The sequence below is a fragment of the Watersipora subatra genome, chromosome 5 (assembly GCF_963576615.1).
Source record: "Watersipora subatra chromosome 5, tzWatSuba1.1, whole genome shotgun sequence".
Classification (NCBI taxonomy): domain Eukaryota; kingdom Metazoa; phylum Bryozoa; class Gymnolaemata; order Cheilostomatida; family Watersiporidae; genus Watersipora; species Watersipora subatra.
The window spans coordinates 39,791,745-39,813,111 of NC_088712.1; the positions used below are offsets into that span (position 1 = coordinate 39,791,745).

The 21,367-nt window shown below is 35.1% G+C and overlaps 1 protein-coding gene across 1 annotated transcript in view; it reads left to right on the forward strand.

Annotated features, from left to right (window-relative positions):
- LOC137396181 (transcription initiation factor IIA subunit 2-like) overlaps positions 1–21,367 on the forward strand; it is a 40,860-nt gene that overhangs the window by 17,680 nt on the left and 1,813 nt on the right. Inside the window, exons 2-3 of the mRNA XM_068082334.1 lie at positions 4,207–4,311; positions 5,796–5,929. Coding sequence (XP_067938435.1) covers positions 4,207–4,311; positions 5,796–5,929 — 239 coding nt within the window. The remainder of the gene's footprint in view (positions 1–4,206; positions 4,312–5,795; positions 5,930–21,367) is intronic.

A 21,367-nucleotide genomic window follows, 5' to 3' on the forward strand; every position in this document is an offset into this window, starting at 1 on the left:
GAATTGCTAGCGTTCATATCCTTTATTTAACGTTACTAGGCGACAGCTTTATAAACGTCTACCGAAATAGACATAAATGTCGTTTCCCCACGCAACCGATAAACGACATTCCGGTCGTTTCCCCTGTCAAAGGGTTAATGATTCATGACAACATAACCAACGATCATTAGTGTTTCTAAGGTATAAAGAGTGTTACCCGAACATTTCTCTGAAAAGCTAGCCTATATTCGCGAAGCAAATTATATTCTTTGATTTGGAAATTCCAAGTCAAAAACAAACATTTTTTTCTGACAGTCAAACTTTTTAGTTGTAAAATGGCTTCTGCCAGCACCTCCCGTGTTAGAAACAGAATTGTTTTTGTTGATAATATTATAGCCTATTCATGTTCAGAATTGGCTCAATACTCGGACAATGAGAGTGGCAGCACTGGCTCTGATGGTGAACGTAATAGTTTTGTAAAAGTGAGGAATATTGAAGAGGACCGTAATAGCTTTGTAGCGATCATAGCTTCACATACTTTAGCAATGCACATATTATACCCTACAGGATGAATTTATTCACGAAGTTAAGTTTCGGGCAAGTTCCTTTTTCATGCATAATAGGGTTAACTCTATTGCAGCTAGCAATAGAGTTAACCCTATGCATGCGCAAACCGCGTGTTTCGGTTTCTATTTAAGTTACAACTACGAGTCGATCATTCTAAGCTATAAATTTTTTGCTGCGTTCAGAGATTTTAACGAATATTCATCGATTTGGAGGCCTTTGATGAACTAACAACTTGTGGCAAGTAATGGGTTTTTTCAAAGCCATTTACTAAATTAGTTGAATTTTACTTTGGTTCTTCGGTAAAACGCAATATTTATTTTTTCCATCCCTACTGCTTCGTTATTTGCATTAGTGCGAGAGTTTTTTTTATCATACACGGAGGCACAATGACTGCAAGGGTGGTAGATGTCCTTCCTAGAAGATCACCAATCATTCAGGGAGGTTTTGAAATTGAGGTAGAAGTGACCGCAGCCCCTAACAAGGAGGATATATCTGTTTCAAAAAAGGAACAAAAACGCCTTTACGAGCACAAATTATTGGCTAACCGGCAGAGCTTTCCAATAGTAAACCACGAGGAGAGTTCTGATGATAATTCTCTTACCAGCTATGTAGTAGCGAGATAATTGCCTTTAACATTTACCCAAGACAGTGACAGCGATATAGAGCTGCTATTACCAAAATAACTAGTCAGAGAGCACTATTACACGCTAGTATTTACTTATCAAGGGTATCAGCTTAATTTTATTGTCAAACAACTGCCATATAAGCGAAACTGTTTTTATTCACTCCATTCATCGTTTGTAAAATTTTATTGGTATTTGAAATATTTTATTTGTACATTCAAGTTTGTAGTAAATTATAATATATCTATACATGAGATAAAATATATAATCTAATCATGTTTGTCGCAGCTTATCTGCGAAGTCAAACAAGAATTTGTTGTTTAAGAAGGGGTCTAGGTTGATTAGTTGCTTATCTGCCAATATTCCTGCCTCGGTGAATATTACTACTTGTCTTTAGTTTTCATAATCAGAATACCGGTACGTGCTGTTTCATTCTCAATCTGCAGTAAACACAAAAGAAAAATATTAGCATGTGTAAAGCAAGCACAAAAACAATATCTAAAGTATTTAATGAACGCAATCAGTTTTTAAACAAAAGAATTAACTAACGCAGTTAATTATGGAAAAACATATCTGCACTGCAAATCAAATGCATGCCATAATGTCCAGATCAGAATCATTATCGTCCTCAATTTTGGTATTAGAAGTTGATGGAGTTGATTTCAATGTAAAATGACTGTAGGCAAGATTTTTGCAATGACGAAGCCATGCATAATAACTTGTGAACACCTTGAATACTTTTGTAAAGAAGTTTGATGCGTTGGCAATTAGCTTAACTCGAAGCCGCAGCGATGATTTAAAAATTTTTTTGGAACTCGGCTACGTTTAATATTTTTGCCTAGCGGCTATTTCTGCGATGACGCCATTATGCATATCTTGTGACACCTAGAATATTTTTGTAAAGAAATGTGATGCATTAGCAATGGGGTTAACTCAAAGCCTTGGCGACTATTTTAAAAAGGTTTTGAAACTCAGCTACATTTAGTATTTATGCCTAGCGACTAGTTTTTAAATTTGAGGCAGTAGTTATTCTCCCTTGTGATTAAAAATAGAACTATTTTTTCGCGGAATTTATTAGTTCACGGAATTGACTGTTCGCGAAATCGTGAATTTTTATATCCATCGGATATTTTCATCCTGTAGGGTAGTAGATACATTGAACTTTTTCATAGCTCTGTTTATAAAATAAAATATATAACAAAGTGTTCTAGATAGGCTTTGAAATGGAAAACATTTTATACATATAATGCAGCCAAACCGGCATTTTTCAGTAAAATGGCTGGCAGTAGGCTGAAAGCTAAATTTGTCCATGGATAGTGGGGAAAGGATTAGTGACCAAATAACAAATGATACCTTTAATAATCACCGATGTTCTATTTTTGTCTCATGTTAATAGCATTTTTTTTTGTATAAATTTAGTATGCAGAGCTTGAATCCTGATTATTATAGCCTGCAGATGACTAACATGCATGTTCCAGTAGTAATGTCACACCATTGCTTAATATGTTAAAGGTGTATGTATTTTATAAGAATCCGAATAGTTAGTTGTGCTCGGTTGCTCTTTTCATAACAGAATAGACAACTTTGTGCTTTATTCTACTAATCCCATATGTTAGTTTATAGCCAATGGTCTTAATTACCTCAGTTTGAATGCTCCTGCTATTTTTCATTTCAGAGTAGACACATTTTCTTCAACAAGACAAACCTTTTTTGCTACTTATTTGTCTGCAAACTTGCCAAATTTGCATCCTTTGGAAAAAAAATTATAGCTATAACAATAGCTGGAAAAAATTAGTTCTTTACCAAAAATATGTATAAGTAGCAATTTTGTCATATCCCCAAGAAATTCACTTCACAATGCGAAGTATTTTGTCTTGAACCAAAATATTAGTAACCTCTCACTTTTCAGCAATTAGCCTACACTGTTAGCCATCAGCTCGAATCAAACCAACAGATTTGACACCACACTTATTTTTGGTTGAACTACAAAACTGTAGAAAACTTGTCGAGTTAGTCAAATAGCATGTCAAAATTTTATAGTGCTGTCATACCTAGGCATATGAGCGTAATGGGTTACAAAGCTGTTCTCTTGACTATGTTTTCGTATCTCAAAACAATATTTCCTTTATAAAATAACTAAATACAAATTATTCTGTTCCCATACTATGACAAAACCACCTAAAGACAAGATATTAAGATGAAAAAACGCAAAGTAGTGAGTACCTATTTAGTAGAAGATAGTATCACTGTGCATAGTATTGTATGAGGTTCTTGTCGGCGAGACAAGGGTAGTGGCTAATGGTGGTGTGAGAGAGAATTGGTAGCAACGCATTCGGCACACTAGACTTGTGACTATACATAACATAAAGTTTGTATGTAACTTAAATAAACTCATCTTACTAAACAGACACTTGAAGCTAAGTTTTAGCCTTTTACTAGACTTGACTTAATTTTATATTTGTTTTAATTCTTTTGTCTGTTTCCGGCTTTGTGCATTTTGCTTCACTTTCACTCTTAACTTTAACCAGCTTTTTAAAAAAAAGTTTACAAATTGATTTGACAAAAAAGTCCGAAAAATGCTGTTATCGAAAGCGGACTCTCGCATACTTGGCCACTTAGCGGCCGCATCGAGAATCGGCTCGTATCTCAAAGTTTTATCGTATCTACAGAGAGAAATTTGTCAAGAATTTTGCTCGTTTCTTAATTTTCTTGTAGGTTATGTTAGGCACTTTTACGTTGAGGTATAACTGTGGTTAAAAATATAGTTTATGTGATACAGAATGATGTGGAAAAAGCTCCTCCTTCCAAACAGTTTTTTTTTCAACAACATTGGCTATAAGACAGTAATTTTTTATTAGTATGATTTGCTCAAACAATTTCTGTAAATAGTTGTTGAATAAGCCTAGAGCTTCGCAATCAACAAAACATAACCAGCAAGCATTCCATTATTTTCATACACTTCATGTGGGCCTATGCTGGTCCAATGTCATTATTTTATGATGTACACTAGTGTGTTACGGTAGATTCTATTTTTTAGAATGGAATGATGTCACCTTCGCTAGCGCTGAAGACCTTACAGTCCTTTGATGAGGCAATCAATGAATGTCTCAGTAAAAAGGCTAAAAACAGAATCACCTTCAAGGTTTGTTAAATGACAAGCGGTTGCCTTAAAGCTGAACTTACACAAAACTTTAGCATATTTTATTGGAAAGTTTCAGGATTTTTCTTTCGTTTGCGATTACTTTGAATGTTTAGGGTGATTTGACTGCCAGGATGTTTCATAATTGAAATTGGCAAAACTTGCTTGCGGCTGAAACTCTCATAAAAAATGTGCTGAAATGTTACTGGTTGCGCGGCTGCCTGTCTCTTTCGTTGTTGATATCGGCTCTCGCATTCAAGTTGCAGCATTACTCATCACCATTCTGTCGGTTTCTTGGCCGAAGTGGAACTATAGATGTCCTATTCGCACTTTTGCTCGTATCTGAGCTTTTAACAACGATCAAGTTTTCTTGGTTTTCATTTGAAAACATTCTAACAGTCAGATCACCTAAGACATAAAAACAATCACGAATGACAGAAAAATGTGGATACTTTCTGATATCATTTACTACAGTGTAGTGTGAGTTCAGCTTTAATTTCTATGAGGTCTGTGACTTATTAACCTCTATGATTTTCAACAACCCCACTCACCGTCTGAATTGTTGCATGAAAAAAGTTTTGAATAAAACTGGCACAATCATTTTGATGGTCATTTTAGTTTTTTGATTATACTTTCTAAGATTCAAAAATATTTAAGTGATTTTTTTTGTTGGACATCCTATGAGTGTTGGTTTTAGCCCTGAAACCATACGAATTTATGCAGCTGGTTGTTGACTGTTATGCATAAAGCAACTGTAGCCTAGTGCTCTAGCATGCCTGATCCGCAAACAACAGGCTGAGGTACAAATCCCAAAAAGACCTCTGGTGGTGACAAGAAGGACCTCCAACCTTAAATTGTTCTCTGCAACTGGGCATGTCTGCAGTCCCTTGCTATGAGACATAGACATTTCCGGCCAAGATGACAGAGTCCTTATATCATGCAGCATAGTAGTATCCTAAGAATTAGCTAATAGTTTTGGATTTTGGTTTATCATTTGCAATCAATTCTGCAGATGTGCAGCGATTAAATATATATTTCAGCACATATTTGTTCTTTTACCCTAAACCATGTTATCATTTCTCATTCTAAGCGCAACTAATGCTTTCATCCTTTCTGCGGCTCATTGATTTTTAATATTTTTGTCGCAACTCTACTATGCCAAGTTGGTGTTTCTAGCATTTACATAAATTTGCGTAGTTTTAATTTTTGGAAGTCATTTTTTGCTTCTTCCAATGTTCTAACAACTCCCAAATATACACACGTCTTGTACACATTTTGCTCGCAAATCATAAAAAGCAAATGACAATGGCTGTTTTAAGTTTACGATCAGCCATTGACTTACTGATTATAAGTACTGGCCTCATGGAAAACCTTTTTGTTCCAGTTCCTTCTGCCTAAGGTTGTATTTTGACTGTGTGTGTCCAATTGGCAAAATGAATGCATGGTTTTGCTGATGTCATGAGTAAATCTTTGTTGTTGCGTTATAGGCCAGGTTGCACACATACAGATTCTGTGACAATGTATGGACCCTGCTAATGAAGAACGCTGAGATACGTGAAAACCAGGATACAGTACCTGTAGACACACTTAAAATCGTTGCTTGTGATGGTCGCTCACTTAAGTAAGTCATGTTTTATTGTGTACTTACTCTATTTCTGGGTAAAACTGGTGAATAATATACACACTCCCTTGTTGATCATATGCATATTTTTAGCCTGTCCGAATGAAGCATGGCTCGTATTCCGTTGTAATGCCTATAATATTAAAAAGGTTCATATAGCCTTAGGAAGCAAAACTTCCTGAGCTATAATATCATGAGTTTCTTTCTCTTCGTGACAATAATGTCGCCGTGTCAATGTGCAAAAGATTTAAAGATGAACTCCCACAAAATTTTAGTAGATTTTCTGATGATTTTATGCGTTTGTTCTTGGTGTTTGAGATGCTCCACCTGTCAAGTTGTTTCGAGATTAAAATACCCAAAATAAAATTGCTCAAAAGGAAATTTTGTTTCCAAAAAGCGTCAGTCGTCGTGTTTCTTGTTTGTCCCTCTCGTTTTGACATCGGCTATGTATTCAAATTACAGTGTTATGTCTCATGATTGACCGATACCGTAAACCCTTTATTTGAATTCCATGGCACTCAATTTTTCAACTCTTACCTAACAGTGGCGCTTTATTAGAGGTGGTGTTTAATAGAGGGTAACATGGTATTTTTCAAACACATCGTCAGAGTATTATGAAGATAAATTAAACCATTTCACGGGTAAATCAAGTGCCGCCATATTTTGCGCTCTCCTTCGTGCGAAGAGACATTAGATTAGCCCTTTTGGATGCAAGAAATTTTCTAACTTACCTACAATTTGTAGTAGATCTGTAAATAAATATGTATGGGAAAGCTGATGCATACATATCTACCAGTTGATATACGTTGCTCGCAATTAACCTATGATGGTCTTATAATAAGCCTGTGTTGCAATTGGTTGGGTTTTCAAGTTTTTTATTTCGTTCTAAATTTGAAGGCATATTTTTCATTTTATAACTATATTTAACAAGATTGCATAAAAGCTCAGTGCACTCATTGATATGTTTGTTACAGTTTGCAGCCAAAACTAGCTTTTTATGTGTAATTAAAGAGGTGTTACGAGCGTCAATCACCATGGTCATATTACCGCAATGATGCTATCAAATAATATACTGTAAATCTGAAAATTTATGAGTTATATCATAATAATTTATCGAACGGTACTAATATACATTCATCAACAAGTGACATAAAAAGCCATATTTATAATATATGCCGAAACAAAAATTAACATTTTCGAAACAACAATCTTTGCATCATTTGTTCGGCAGGTTTCGTTCTGATTGTTGCATACGTAAAGAACAATTTCATCATTTTTAGCTGTTCAATACTTCCCACAGTGTATGCTGACCTCAACTCTGTTTCTGCACTGCTGAACTAGTCGATATTAGCATCCAAACAATTTTTTAGCGGGGCAAGTCATTTACCCGATTCACTTTAGAATATACACTTCTGCACAAATAAAGAGAAACTGTATGTAATCAAAATAGCCTCAAAATTTGTAGCCTTAAAAAACGTAGTAGCACAGATTCCATTGTAAATGTGAAAACTTTTTTCACATTCTTCTCAGTATCAAGACCGCGTTAAACAGTGACCTACTGTTAGCCTGATGCAGTTACTAGTTATTTCTATGGTGTTGCTTTCCAAGTTTTAACGGAAATAAAACAAAGACTTGTTGAAGAACATAAAGAGTTGGAGAACAGAGTTTGATGTGCACAGAAACAATAAATGGATTAATTGTTATTATTAGTACGGGTTTTGTGGACATTTCTACTGACCACTTGCTGTTATGGGTTCGTAAATATCAAGAATGTCAAATAGTTATGGTCAAATAGAAGTGGCATTCGATTAAAAGTGGTTTTAAATTAAAGCCTGGCCTTTTTTCAACCCTGCTCCCATTGTGGCGGTCAAATAGGGGTTTTACAGTATTGTATTTTGTAGTTGTATTAATTTTTAAAATAAAATGGCAAATATAGTTTCAGATACACTTATATATATATATATATATATGTATATGTTCCAAATAATTTGTAGCTAGGTTTGATTGGGTAGAAATTGTCCGACTTTTCCTATATATATAAGTACCCGATGCCAATGACGCCGTGTCTTTGTCTTTACTTATATTTACCACTCATAAACATTACGCACGATTACAGTATTTTTCGGACTATTAGCCAATATCTTTTTCTGATGATTTGAGCCGTGCGGCTTGTATATGGGTGCGGCTACTCTATGGCTTTTTCTTTCACCGCTAGGGCACATTAACCAGAATCTCCAGTTAGTGCGCTTCTAGCGGTGAAAGAAAAAACTAAACAATGCCTTATGGTACTTTTCCGTTAGGCACTAGGTTAAAAAGCGTCGGTTAATACGAAACAGTGGCATTAGGCACTGTTCCGTTTTAACAGCAAAGTTGCTGCCGTGGTATGGTCTGCCGTGGTCTGTGGCCTATACAAAGGTGCGGACTATGTATTGTTTTATTATCGTTTGTCGGAAAATAAAGCAGATGCGGCTTCTATAGAGGTGCGGTTTATAGTCCGAAAAATACGGTATTTACATCATTTTTGGAAAAGTCTGGGCCAGTAGTTTTATTCTGAGCGTTTTAATCGCTGTCAAGTTTTGTCGATTTTAATCTTAAAACATCCTGGCAGGCAGGTCACTTTCAACATCAAAAGCAATCGTAAATAATAGAAAAATACTGATACTTTCTGATAAAATCTATTAAAATTTTGTGCAAGATCATCAATATTACGAGTTGCTACAATATTAAGAGTTGTCTTTTCATGTAATTTGCAAACTACTTAGTGTTAACCCTTTCACAAGTGTATTAATTAATTAAACCTTTTGGTACAGAGTGAATATATTTGCAAAACGACTAACAATTTGTACATAGGGATACATAAAACGTCATAACTTTTTTTTTCACAGGAATAGTTACATGAAATTTAAAATACATGTAACTCACACACATAGAAGTCACTACATGTGATATTTTTTTAAGCATTTCTAGTAGTTAGATCATGACCGTCGGCACGTTCAGATTCATCACTATCGCTACCGGTTTCTGACTCTACATCGAAATTATTGGCATCAATATCGCTTCCGCTGGAACAAGATTCATCAGTTTTAACCACATAATCAGCAATATTTTCCTAGTTGTTGGTTCTAGTAGCAATTGTTTGACGCAGTCGTTTTGTTTGACTTGCCATTGTTTTGTTTCGATAGTAGTTTTAGGCGTTGTAGTAGTTCGCGATAGAAGTTGTTTCGGTGGTAGTTGATCGATGTAGTGGTAGCCATAGGAGCTTTGTTCTTTTGTTAGGTTTGACGGACTATTATAGCGAACACAATAAGATTATGTTTAATAGTATAAAGCTAAAATAATATTTGATGAACCAAACAAAAATAGCCAGCAACAAAACGTCTGACAAATCACTGCTTTTGGGATTTCTCAAACGACATAAATGTCTCTACGCTCAAAACTCTGGAAGACATTAATTTCGCCACGCTTACGAAAGGGTTAAAAAGTTTAGACAGCTAGCATTTTTATGTAATGTCAAGAGTTGTCTTTTCAATATTTTTCAACATTTCCACAAAACAGCTAAATTCTATTAATTCAAAGAAAAATAGTTTTCATTCTATGAATTTGTAGAGAGTCTTTGTGGATTTGACCTCTTTGAGGCTTAAAGTTTTTAGGTCAGAAGTTAGTATTTTACCATAGTGCTCACAACTTCGTTAAGAACTTATTTTACTATAGCACTCACAACTCAGGAGCCTCATTTGCTATAGCACTCACAACCCTGTTGCGAAGTTAGGAACCTCTTTTACTAAAGCGCTCACAACCCAATTGCGAAGTTAAAAACCTCTTCCTCCACCAGATCTCAGCGCTGAAAAGAAAATTTGTCTGCTCCTACATTAGTAATTTCGCTACTACAACTCGACACGCATTTTCAGCACCCCTCCACACAGTAACGCCTTTTAATACTAGGAGTTGTCTCATATCACTCCGTGCAGTCGTATCGGTATAGCAGTAACTTAGGTGCAAAAAACTATATATAATCCTCCTTTGTTGAGTTCTACTTATCTATCTACCTAGTCTCTTTCCTTGCATAGATGTAAGTATGAATGTGATTTACTTATAATATATCACGTTCACTTACAGTAAATCAGTTTACTTACAGTATAGTACTTGAATTACTTACAGTATATCACATAAAGAGAACTCAGGATAAAAATAGTGTTATCTATAGATTTACATGTATGGATTTACATGTATGGATTTACAATCAATTAAATTTTCTCAAATACAAGAGTTGTCATCTTTTCTTTTATCTCTTCAAATCAATACACACTAAAGGGTTATTAGGTTGAAATGAACTATTAAAATTATTTTAGTTTCATTTGCCAGTACAACGATTTTTAAGCCAATCTCATAATATTATCTAGTTTTTTTCTATCGTGTCTGTTCAGGCTAATGCAAGAGTGAAACCTTTAAGGTTTACATAATCCTATGCACATGTGTCTGAGGCTTTTGTCACTTTTTCAAGCACGGGCCCAGATGTTCATTTTCCAGATATAATCTTATTTTCTCTTTGCAATTTGGATTTTCCTCATATTGTGGTACTCCGTTTCACTGTTCAGTGTATTTGTGAGTTTACATCGCTGGTCTTCTGCTCTACCATCCATCATCTAGCACATTGTTAGTGGCCATATTGTCTCTCACAGCGAACGACTGCCTGTCACAGGGGAAATGCCAAAATTATTTTGCTACCATTTCTGACATCTAATAAATTTCCCCGAATCATGTTTTAGTTTCTTCCAGATGTTGCTATTAAATTGTAAAAACTAAGTAGATTAGACAATGGGTGGCGCAATGTACATCCAGGTGTGTCGGTGGAAGGCAGTGTTACCATTTACTAAGGGACTTTTTTGGTCGAGTCTACATGGACCTGTCTATATCCGTGTTTTTATAGTGCGTGAATGCTGTCGTTCATTGTTTCCTCGACATATCGTTGTCCAATGTTCACATTTGGTTTGTGATGAATGGATATTTGATAATAAAAAGTTTTGAGAACTACATTTTCCATGTCACAGGATTAAATGTATCTGTCATGATTATGTGCATTTTCTTGGAAGGTCATATAAATGCTATGAATAGGTTTTAGAAAATTACTTCTCAATTGTCAAATAAATGCCAAGTAAACGATTGACTTTTTATTGCAGTAACTATATTCCTATAACTATATATATATAAATTACTTTTGGATTGTATACACCCCTAGACTAACATTTACTAACTCTTATGAGTAGCCCTTAAGTGTTGACCAACCTCATGGAACTAAGAAACCTTTTCTTACAAAGTTTGCAAAATTATTGTTAACATTTTACTTTGCACCATTTATTCAATATTTTTATTGATATAGTTTAGTAATAGAGATTAAATAACTCTCTGCACAGTTGCTCATCTAGGAGTAAAGTGGAATTTCGTTTGTTATAATGCTTAAGCAGCTTTCAATAGAACTTATCTATTAACATTGGACATTGAAAGTTAAAATAAATCTTTTAGGCAAGATTAGCCATGTCTTAAAACCGCTCAGAAATGTACGGAATTACCTGGATAGGTTCAATTTTCTGGTGCCCAAAAGAACAACATTTTTAAAAAAATGATCATCTGTACAATAATTTAGGAAGTAGTCAAATCTGTTGCTATGAAGTTTTTTGAAAGGTCGTTTTTATGTATATATTTATAAATATTAATTGGTTTCTCAGCCTCGTTAACCAAAATTGTTGGTAATGTCTAGTCAGGCTCTATTCTCATAATCTTCGGTTTTCCAATAGCACACTTTCTTCAATGTTTCTCACCGGTAATGAAATCATATCACAGCGTAATAATTTTTTAACTATGAGCTGTAGTGTTAAAGATTTACACAGAGTTAAAATTATAATCAAATGACTGGTATACTGAAAATTTATGATAGTCATAACCTTGTTAACTCACTTATATGAATATGCAAATTAAATGCTTGCAGCCTTTTTATTTATTTCTGTTGCGGCTCACCAGCAGTTTCCAGGAATAATGGAGTTATCTACTCATAAAAGCTACAGCCGCTATATAGCTATTAACTAGTGTTTTAAATTCGAGTTCTCCTTGAGCCATTGTTGCTTAGAACCCTAACATTAACAGATGTAGATGGAGATATTATACTGTGGCATCTAAGTTCTTTATAAGACACAAAACTGTAACATTACTAGCTTAACAGCAGACTAGGTGTTAAATGTTCTTCCTATTCTGGTTTAGCATTTTTATCCCATATTTAATTTTTGATTCAGTTTGTTGATGAAGAGCTGAGCCTTTATTCGAATGGGTTATTCCACGACCAAACACGAGCGAAGCGAGTGTTTGGGAGCTTTACGATAAATGCATATGTGTACACAACTCCCAAAGACTATTCGTCAATGGCCGTACCCAAGCCCTCGTACCGAAATCCCATCAAAAAATTTAACCATTTTTGTGTGGAGGCGTTTAAGTATAATAATGATACAAAACACATATGAACCTATTTAAATATGTTACCAAGTCATTGAAAAGTGTCGACAATATCCTAAAACTAAAGGTATAAACACACTAGGCGATATTTAGAGCGATATCGCGCTGCGTGGCGCTAATCTGCGCTAGAATTCACCCAGCGTGCTCATCCAAAGCGATAACGCTAGACTTTCTCTGCACAACTTTATCGCTAGCGAGATGCATTTCGATTGGTTGGATTTTACCAGAATGCAATTTTATGGCGGGTAATTATTTCTTATCGATGTTCACCAACGTGCAGCAGCGACAATTTGCTATTTTGTTAATATTGAAACATCTTCAGAACGAGCACTGAATTGTTCATAAATTTAATAATAGCACGCCCAGTCATGTGCACCATAACAAACAAAAATTACAAAAAAATCCAAGTTGAAAACCAACATTTGGAATCAATCGTTGCACAGGTTGACCATCTTGAGAACGGTAAATATTTAATACATTAGGCCTGAATATAAAAAACCGCTACAAAATAAAATACGTATAAAAATATTACAGTTAAAAATGCAATATTCGTTTTTCTTATGTCTCCTTGTAGTGTAGGCAGTGTACAATCCGTGAAAGTGAGATAGGTTTAATAACAAATGCGTAAGTTGTTTACGTTGTCGCCTAGACTGCGCCATATTGACTGACCTAAATTTATTAACTCCGAAGAAACTAATGGTACGGAATTTTATTGGCAGTTTGTGGGCGTGCCCATTATATCGCTTGCTAGTGAATCGCTCAAGTGTGTTTATTCACACGCTAGCGATATCTCCGCCCTCCTCATGACGCTCGCGATAAAATCGCCTAGTGTGTTTACACCTTTACCCATCTGATTGGAGTATACATAACTAGAACGACTAATTTGGCCTAAAATCGTCCTTAAAACCTGACAAACCTTTTCAATCAAAATTAAGACTGGCCAACAAAACACCTATGAAGCCGTGTGACAGATAGTAGAACCATAAAGCTGTGCACATTTCACGAGAAAACCGGGCACATTTCACCAGTCTATGACCAAAATTGTGCTGGATTATTTTTGTTGCTCTTTCTCGGAAGACTATATAATAGTTATATATAGTTCATATTGGAAAAAGTTTGTTTCCTGTTCCAACGGTAAAATATTGAGAATAGTAACTTTAAGATCTTGAGATTAGATTTTACTGAACTATACTTTTCCCTACTGTTAGGGAAACTGAAAAATTTGTGCACCTTCAGTAAAATCCGATTTCTAGATCTTAAAGTTACTATTCATAGGCTAACGGTTCATCGGTTACTATTCACACAAACCAACTCTCAATATTTTACTGTTGTAACAGGAAACAAACTTTTTTTCCAATATGAACTATACTCTTCCCTCTCTCAAGTTCGAAACATTAATGACTTACTTGTTAACAACTACGCTAGAGAGCGCACCACTCGATTAGCTATCAATGACCAAATCCTACAACGTAAAAGAGAGGAGACTAGACTGCGCGACCTTTAACACTGAACTTATCTAACAAAACTATTACTAGTATTTTCTATATGAACTTTTTCTAAACACTTTATATGTCTCCTTTTTCTATATATCTATTATTTTATAGTTCCTTTATTATTAGTTCGTAAACAAAATACTTTACATATACTTATATAGGGCCTACATATAAATCCATACAACATTATTCTATATCATATACCATTATTCCATTTCTATTACTTTATATACAACTTTACATTCCCGATATACTATCTATTCACAACACTCCTAACATTTTTCTATACTTACACTTCTAAAATATAACTTTTCACTTTTATATATCTATTTATATTACACTACCAAATACAACTGTAATATCAACAATTAACCAATTACTCCTATACCTGGTTTCAACCCAACTTTACATGTACCTCCAAAATAAATTGTTTGTTGCACCTTTGTGGAGTCGTACTCCCTCAAATTTATTTTATATCATCTCGAACAACCCTCATTTACACTATACTCTGTCAATTTCTGCTGACAACTACTTTTTCAACAACCAGCAGTACCCTTTCTTTTTTCCATTATCACTTTGGTCGAGGGCTGTATGACAGGGGAATTGCTAGTATATATATATTGCTATTAAATTGGTTTCACAAACCTCGCCAGGCATGACTGATACCTTTTTAAGGTGGAGTAAGTTTTCTATTGTTATGCGATGATCTGTGCCGTTTCCTAATTTTTCGACATTCTATTGAAGACTAATCCGATTTATCTGCTGGCAAATATTCACACTGCCATTGTTAAACTGTGACAAATAAGGCAGAGGTGAAGGCGTACGTAGTATGTTACATCGATGTGTTTTAATGCTTCATCTTGGAAGCGTTGCAATCCGTATCATAATAAAAACTGTGGCCATCCTCAGTTGGCATCCATGAATGATTGGAAAAAAGACTGCGGCATATGGCATTCAAACTTGAGACATTCAGCTTGTTAGACGAACTATTTAACACCTGCACCAATCATTTGCTTCCCTACATTTAGGAGTAATTGTACAGATAGTAATTTGGTGTGATTTATTAGCACAGCTGACCATCTCTGTCGGATGCTAGTACTTACAGTTTTAGACAGGCCAACACGGATATGGTTCTTTTGATGGTTAACCACTCTAATTATTTAGCCATTGGATTAACACTAAAATTGCCTCTAAGTGTGTCTATATGAGTTTCTGCCGTTCCTCTTAGTTTTAGCAGTGTTTTGTCTGGCTTTTAGCCTAAAGCAGGTTGTTTAGTTCATTTTCATATCTCACCTTTTAATGAATTCTCTCATTGTTGTGTTTTATGTTTAGAAAGTTGAGCAATACAGTATAGCTGCTTTCCGTTGAGCAAGTCATTTCCTAATTTTTCCAGAAATCATAGCATGACTAAATGAAGTTGCCCAATATGTTGTCATACAGTGAAATCTTTCTGGCCGTTAAGCCTCCTCACAAAGCTATGGCCACACTGCAATGCACAAGATGCTTCCAAATTGTTCAGATCTTAAGCGGAGAAACCAACATTTATTACAAGCAGCCACACAAGTCCGAACCAAACTCCGCAAATTAAGATCACTAATATCATGGCAGACGGAGTGAGCCGTGACGTCAGGTGTCATAACTAACTGAATGATTATTCTGAAATTTTGGAAGGCAGCCGATCAGGGCATGTGGTAGAGTGTTGGTTTATCGAGCTGAAGGCTGTGAGTTTGAATCGTGTTGAATACAATATTTTTTGCAACCTCTAAGCCTAGCTTCAGACAGACAAAAACATTTCCAATCATGGTAAAGATTACAGTTTTTTTTTATTTTATTGTCATGCGATTCCATGTATATTGTTCGTTTATAATCCAGTTTGCAAGCTTGACATATTACGGAGGATGAATTGGTTATTGCAATGCCAAAGAAAGGAAAAAGATTGTGTTTGCTAGTAATGTTCTTCAATCATGTAAAAAACTGGTTGCATTTAGCCGAATCGGGTATGACCAATACCAGTCCAGTTGCAGACGTTAACTTTTGGTTACTCTGGCTGCTCTCTTCAACTAAAACTACAGATGTCGCAAGCTTAGATCTTGCTGCGACATGGTCACCCATTAAAGAAATTTTGAAACTTGGTCTGGCTTGACCACCCTTCTAGATGAGTGAAGTTTTGATTATAAAAAAATTGAAGCTGAATATTTGTTGTCATTTTCGATTGGGCTTAGTTGGACATGATACTGGCTGATTGCTGATTGGTTGATGTGTTTTTGAAGAATTTAATGGCTACTTTATATCATAACTGTAGTTTTGTGTGATGTACATGTATATTCTCTTATGATGGAGTTGTGCTAATGTTAAGCAACAAGTACCAGTTCTGTTAGTACTTACCAGAGGTATTAACATTTTTATGTGCATTTACTCAGAGGATTTATTTTTGCTGAAAGCAGGGTTTTGCTAAACTTTTATGACAATTATCTTTGCTCTGAGTTTGCGTAACTACTCATAGCAGACTATGATTACTTCAGTGAAAATATGTACTCTTGAGAAGCATCACTCCAGATATAATGTAGAAGCTCCATAATGCTTATAGGCCTACCCATTCCAAGCGCATTCACAGCAAACTTGAGCAAGTGCTCAAAAAGGTGCCTCAAGCGAGCCCCTTTTTAGGAATGCTTTAACTAATGAACACTTTCATCTTTCCTATGGGTCAGGTGTGTGCGTGGGAGAACAGATTCTACTCATTCTCTCTAAAAGCTGGTTCGCACTCTATCACCGTATGTGGGTGTTAATCACACAAGACTTTGATGGTCGTCTGTGATAACATTGTTCACATTATCACAAACTCATCCGTGTTGACATTAGCTCTAAGGATTGTAGAGAAGTTGCAGTTTGTATCTGTAAGTAAATTTATATGTAATATGGAATCAATAGAGGAATGTCCTTTCCTATCGTTAATCATTAAAAGCTATGTCTAGAAGACAAGGAAAGTTTATTGTTAGGTGCAGTCGTCAGTGATCACTTCTTGCTCACTTTTGTTTGAGGGAAGAGTCTGACAAAGCCCAATCTGTGTTTGTTGCACTTACTTTCTGCTGGCAGTCAATTTCATGAAGTGCAATCACACCTCAGTCGCGGCTACTGTAAAATACACAACAATTTTCAGCTTGCAACTTTTGAAGTTGCTCTTGATTGCCAATATTTACTTGATAACAATCCTTCATAGCAAGTCATAAGTATTTTTCGGTTCAGCAAGAATTAGTTTAAGTAAAATTATGAAATTCTGGTCGATTCATGCATGATATGTTTTGACTATAAGTCCGAAGTTTCAAGCTGATTGAACGATTAGTTGTTAAAAACATCATCAAACTACTGAGGGCACTTCTGATCGATTGAGAAATAAGAAGTGGATGCTGACAGAACTTTAGTTTCTATTGATACCCTTGAAATTCATGAAAATGAAATTTAAAACATAGAAAAAGATAGAAAGCTTTCTCTCTTTAACAACAAGAGCTTTACACTAAAACTGGGTGTTTTTATATTCGTAACAAATATACACACTCTATCACACTCGGTGTACTGCAATAATTATGTTTCTTCTGTTACCTCTGAAAGATCATATTGACATGTTGTCAAAAACCATTTACTCTATCTGGTTTCTGGTGTTTTCATTGAGTTCTGCAAGCTTGGATATTCGCTAAGATATTCAGTTCAAAAAGAATTTTCCTTTTCTAAATGCTTTTACATTCAATGGAAAGTTAATTCTGTCTAGGATCGGGTTCTTGCTAATATGTATACAAGATTACACTTTCAAGCATTTAAACAAATGCATTAGATAGAACATTGTAAAAGTTATAGTAAAATAAGGTTTTATATATCAGAAGCTACGTCACTAAAGTACAGTAATACCTCTACATACGAGTGCCTCAACACGCGAAAAGCTCTGGATACGAGCTGACTTTCTAGCAAGTTTCCTCCCTGAAATGCCGCTAATCTTTAAAGGTTGACTTGCAACAAAATTCACATCACAGTTATTTGGTATCAAAAGATTCACCATGTCGTATTCTGTTGTGTTGTAGGTGCCAAATATGTGGAAATGTGATTACAAGCTCTTAAAATCTCAAAAACGAAAAGCCCCCATAGATTGAAATCTGTTTATTTATCTGACGTAGTCATTACAGTTTGGTTATTGTCTTGTCACGTGATGTTCTCACGTGAATTGAACGGCCAATAAAAAGCTCAATATAAAACTTATCGTAGCACTAGTTTATGACAAACACTTCGGGTTTTACCGAAGACCCCGTATCAAATATAGATGCTCGCTACTTTACAGTTTTGTTTCGGCCTGGTCTAATTGGCAAGTCGTAATCTGATCATGTGACCCAATACTTCGCAAATAATTTCTGCAGCACTTTTCCATTATCACAAGTGACTAACAAGCTTGTCGTGATTATCAGACAATGATATGTATTCCTTCGAGATAAGGTTAAAAAATTACACGAATTTTTACGGTAGGGTTTAAAATATCAGCGCTGAAAACAACAGCATTACAATGACGATAAAATAGACGCGTAAGAACAATAGACATGATTTTATTGAATGCGTGAATTATATAAATTTGTTAAAATATTTCGACGAATAAGGTTGCATGAGAGTGTAAACAGAAACCATCTACCACAACTACGTCACATTTGAGCCATTTTGGAAAGAGAATCCAAACTACTGTGGTCTCGTGTGGCTGCGATTAACTGTTCGTTTTTGAGCTTTTAAGAGCTTGTAATCACATTTTCATATATTTTGCACCTACAACACAACAAAGTAAGACACGGTGAATCTTTTGATATCAAATAACTGTAATGTGAATTTTGTTGCAAGTCAACCTTTAAGATACGTGCAAACGAGCCAGTTCTCGATAGCCACTACACTATATGGCCAAATGTGTGAAAGGCCGCCTTCAAGGAAAGAATCACTAGGTCTTTCTCCTCGAATTAATTGCAAAAAGTTCTTGGAAGGTTGGTTAAAACCTATAGTGATGCAAGGTAAAAGCGCAAAACCAGAAACAGATACCTAAAAATGACAAAAGATGACGTATATTAAAAAGTTAGAACCTAGCTTCAGGTGTGTGTTCAGTCGGTCTAAATTCATTGAAGTTAAGTTCAAAGTTTCTATTAGGTAGGATCACACAAAGTTTAGTGTACCGAAACTGTTGCTCTCAAGATCTGTTCCTCAACATCTGTGTCGAAGGTAAAAACTCCATTTGGTAGTGTACATAGTTATGTTACAATTTCTTGCAGATCATAACAACTAAATGGGTATTTGTTACCGAATTATTGTAGGTACTGAATTATGACAATTAAAAACACTCTTGGCACCATAATATCATCTTTAGGTAGTTTTCTCATAATATGGTATGGGTTAATTTCTACTTGTGAAATACAGCCTTAAAGCGCAGGTAAATTGACATACAAGCTCAGTCCTAGAACGCATTAAGCTTGTGTGTCAAAGTATGACTGTAATAATACATAAAGTTAGTTCTTGTAGTACATGTAGCTACTTTACATTAGAGAAATGCGAATTGAAGTACAGAATCGACTATGCATAGCCTCGGGAGTTAGAGATGATAGAGATAATCAGGATAATGTCCTCTAACATAGACTTGGTGAAGGTTGAATTAATGTGGCTCAGATATTTGTTGTTATTTCTTCTTGTTTTACACTTTATTCTTTTTATTTTTATAAACCTCTTTATTTCCACTTATACTACTACAATGATTGAAAAGGAATGTTTTGTGTTGGAAATTATTTCGGGTTCTGTGTTCGAGCATATACTTAACACAGAACCTATATATAAGTTTTACATTATATAGAAAATTTCAATGTGGGAGTGGAAATAGGCTTGAGTGTGTTAGTTTTGACCAGTAATAAACGCACTAAGATCCATTCCTTTTCTGTTGTCTACAGGTTAGCAAAAACATAAATTCTATTGTGATGTGTAATTTTGCGAAGACATCTATGGAATGACCATTGCACTTTAACCCTTTCACTGTCTTCCGCGAGTTTATACGAAGTTTATGATCGACTGCTATGGACGCATTTTTGTGAAATTTACAGTAGCTGTATAGTAATTGAATATTATTGATTTGTGACAACATAACCATGATCTTTAGTATTTCTAAGACGTTGACATTGATGCCGGAATATTTCTCTAAAAAATTAGCCTATGTTCGCGAAGCAAATTATACTCCTTGATCAGGAAATTCCAAGTCAAAAAATGAACTTCTTTTTTCTGCCAATTGAATTTTTCGGTTGTTATATGACTCCCGCAAGCATCTCCCGTGTTAGAGAATAATATTTTTTGATTACATTATAGCCTATGCAAATTCAGACTTAATTAAACACTCGCATCGTGAAAGTGACAGTTGATGATACTGGTGAAAGTAATAATGTTGTAAGAGTAAGGAACATTGTAGAGGATCGTAATACCTTCGTAGCGATTGTAGCTTCATATGGCTTTAGCAATGTACATAATATAGATACGATGAATTGTTTGCATTGTTCTGTTCGTTAACATTTTGGCAACATAAAATATGGAACAAAAGTGTTCTAGGTAGTGTTTTAAATCGAATACAGGGTATCCATATCGTGCAGCAAAATAGGCAATTTTCAGTAAAATGACTTGCAGTAGGCCGAAACCTAAATTTGTACATGAATGGCAGTAAAATGGTTAAAGTTTTTTTCATCTGGTCTAACCAAATTCCAAAATACAAAAAAGTTCAAAGGCTAATTCAAATGTCTCTTTTATGGGAATCTAAATCTACCATGTGTTGTTGTCCTTAGCAAAGAGTTGGTCAAAATCCGAAGGGCATTGTCTGAAATAGTCAAAACTAGTTTCATCAATCATATGTCACTTGGTTTCCTCAATTTTGGTGTCTATCTATACGTGCCAAGGTTGCTAGATCTATTGGAATGTTTCCTGGAAACAATAATAAATTTCATGACTTGTCACAAAAGCGCTGAGCTTGTTATATGCAAAGAATTAATGGCACTATTTCGTATATATCTAACTTAGATGATTTGGGATTGGGGAGTGAGAGAAGGAAAGGGAATAGTAGGTGTGTCCTTGACACCCAATCCAACTATGGTTTTTCAACATCTCAGTTCTTGAGCAAAGTCACAGTTGGACCAACTAATGAGAATTATTTGTAGTGTATATTATCACTCAGTCATGCTCAAGATCAGACGGAGTGACTGATCAATGACTGATCCTGCCTGTTGCAGTCAAGCATGTAGTCGTCATTCTTTTACAAACATCAACTATTTATAAGCATACTGTGAAACCTCTAATTGAACGCCACCCTTTGGTTGAACGACACCTCTATGAGACCACCATTTTGATATTAGTTTATCCATACGAACCCGTAATAAAAAGTGATCAGTAGAAAAGTGTCTACAAA